General features: G+C 38.7%; 1 protein-coding gene across 1 annotated transcript; it reads left to right on the top strand.

Annotated features, from left to right (window-relative positions):
- Positions 1-484: 484 nt before the first annotated feature.
- Positions 485-1287, top strand: LOC149148177 (uncharacterized). The gene is made up of 2 exons (XM_089442095.1): positions 485-628; positions 713-1287. The coding sequence occupies exons 1-2, from the start codon at positions 485-487 to the stop codon at positions 1103-1105; spliced, it is 537 nt and encodes a 178-aa protein (XP_089298221.1). The 3' UTR covers positions 1106-1287.
- The last annotated feature ends 463 nt before the right edge of the window (positions 1288-1750 follow it).

A 1750-nucleotide genomic window follows, 5' to 3' on the forward strand; every position in this document is an offset into this window, starting at 1 on the left:
ACTACAATGTGGATAAAATATTCGAAGAAAATAAAAAACATTGTACTGGAGGGACATCAGTGTTGGAGGACTGGAGGGACATCAGTGTTCAAACCCCCTCGGCCACTAAAACTGCTGCTTGGTTAAGAGCTTGTGTTTTTGGACCTAAAGAAATAGGTTAATGGCCTAAGAGCTTGTGTTTTTGGACCTAAAGAAACAGGTTAATGGCCCAAGAAGCTCACCAAGCAGACGGGGCTTAAATGATCATTTCAGAAGCAAGTATCGTGAAAAGGAGAGGGGCAGAATGCCTGCAGATGGTTCTATATCATCAGAATCCAGGGTACCTAGAGGTCAAACTTTTAGGAACACTGAAACAAGGACAGATGCCATAAATTTTGTTGGGCCTAAGACTCTTGCACAAATCAAACAAGAAAAGAATCGTGAGAGCAGAGAAGAACCTTCTACTGCACAATCAACAGAGCATGGATCCTCATAGAATCCCTCTATGAAGAGTCCAGACAAATACAGACAAAATCTTCCTTGGGAAGGAAGGAAGATGAGATTGGGCAAGGTAATTAGTGATTCAAGTGGGGAACAAGACTTTCAGGCTCCAAAGCCATTAAGTGATATTATGAAGAAAAAACGGAAAGTGACTCAAGAAAATGGTGACAATGAAGGAAATATACCTACAGAAGGGCAGGGTTAGGCCATTCAGAGTTTCAATTTGAGCAAGGGAAATGATGGCTTGCCACCACCTGAAAAAGATGTTGAAGAGGAAGAACTTCGCTGTGACAGTTATACATCTGAACTGCCCACTTTTACTCCTGGGGTGGATGACACTGAGGCATCCAATGACGTGGATACTCTTGTAGAAGACAAACCATCAACCTTTTCAAATGGAGCAAAGCCTGTTGTAGTGGATGACCAGGAAGATGCAGTAATGAATGATGTTGTTCACAGCAATGAAGATGAAGATGTTGACCATGAAGAGTATGATTTGGAACATGCAGAGAATGAGGACAATGAAGAGTGGGAAAGGAATGAAGATGAGCAAGAAGATGAAGACTTTCTAGAAGATGATGATGACGACGACTTTGCTAGGAAGCTTGGTGGCATCTTCTCTTGATTAGTGACTTGTATTAGAAGATCTGTTGAAAGCTGTTTGCAAATCTGTGCATGTATTGGCAAGCACAATGGTGGTTTTCTGTTGTAGTTTTGCTTGGAATGTCAGTGTAAAATGCCAATTTCATGTGTTGCTTGACATGATGTTCTCGCAGCTATTCAAGATAATTGTTTCTTTTGTCTGTACTGAATCTTGTTAATGATGATACAGATCCTATTTGTTTAATATTATAGAGGAGCCTATGCAGAAGCAAATATCATAACTTAATTTTAGAGCATATTATGCTTCTCAGCAGAGGGATCAGTGATGCCTTTGAATCAATTACCTCATTGGCATTTGCAGCTACTAGCATTTGAATAATGTAGACCTGGGTAAATATTCTTAATTATATGAAGACGATAACACTTTGCAGCTGCAACTGTGAACAATAGGTGATTCCTCCTGTAATATATGGAATTTTAAGGCATTGAGTATTAAATAACCGGCAGATGATTGTTTTTTAGTTTTCATATTGTCATTGTAATGCGAACATTTTGTCTTGGAAATTTTTACAGTTGCTTTTGATCATTCCAAATTTTCAATAATATTTGAATTACATGAAAGTATTTTTCTATTCGAGTAACACCATGGGTTAATTATTTCGCTGTC

The sequence above is a fragment of the Pinus tabuliformis genome, chromosome 9 (genome assembly GCF_031772625.1).
Source record: "Pinus tabuliformis cultivar Carrire ecotype Pingquan chromosome 9, CPIR1, whole genome shotgun sequence".
NCBI classification, from domain to species: domain Eukaryota; kingdom Viridiplantae; phylum Streptophyta; class Pinopsida; order Pinales; family Pinaceae; genus Pinus; species Pinus tabuliformis.

Excerpts from the sequence above, each read along its gene's own strand:
- LOC149148177 (XM_089442095.1), top strand. The coding sequence starts at position 485 with ATGAAGAGTCCAGACAAATACAGACAAAATCTTCCTTGGGAAGGAAGG. Across the intron at positions 629-712 it reads TTATGAAGAAAAAACGGAAA|GGAAATGATGGCTTGCCACC; the intron begins GTGACTCAAGAA and ends AATTTGAGCAAG.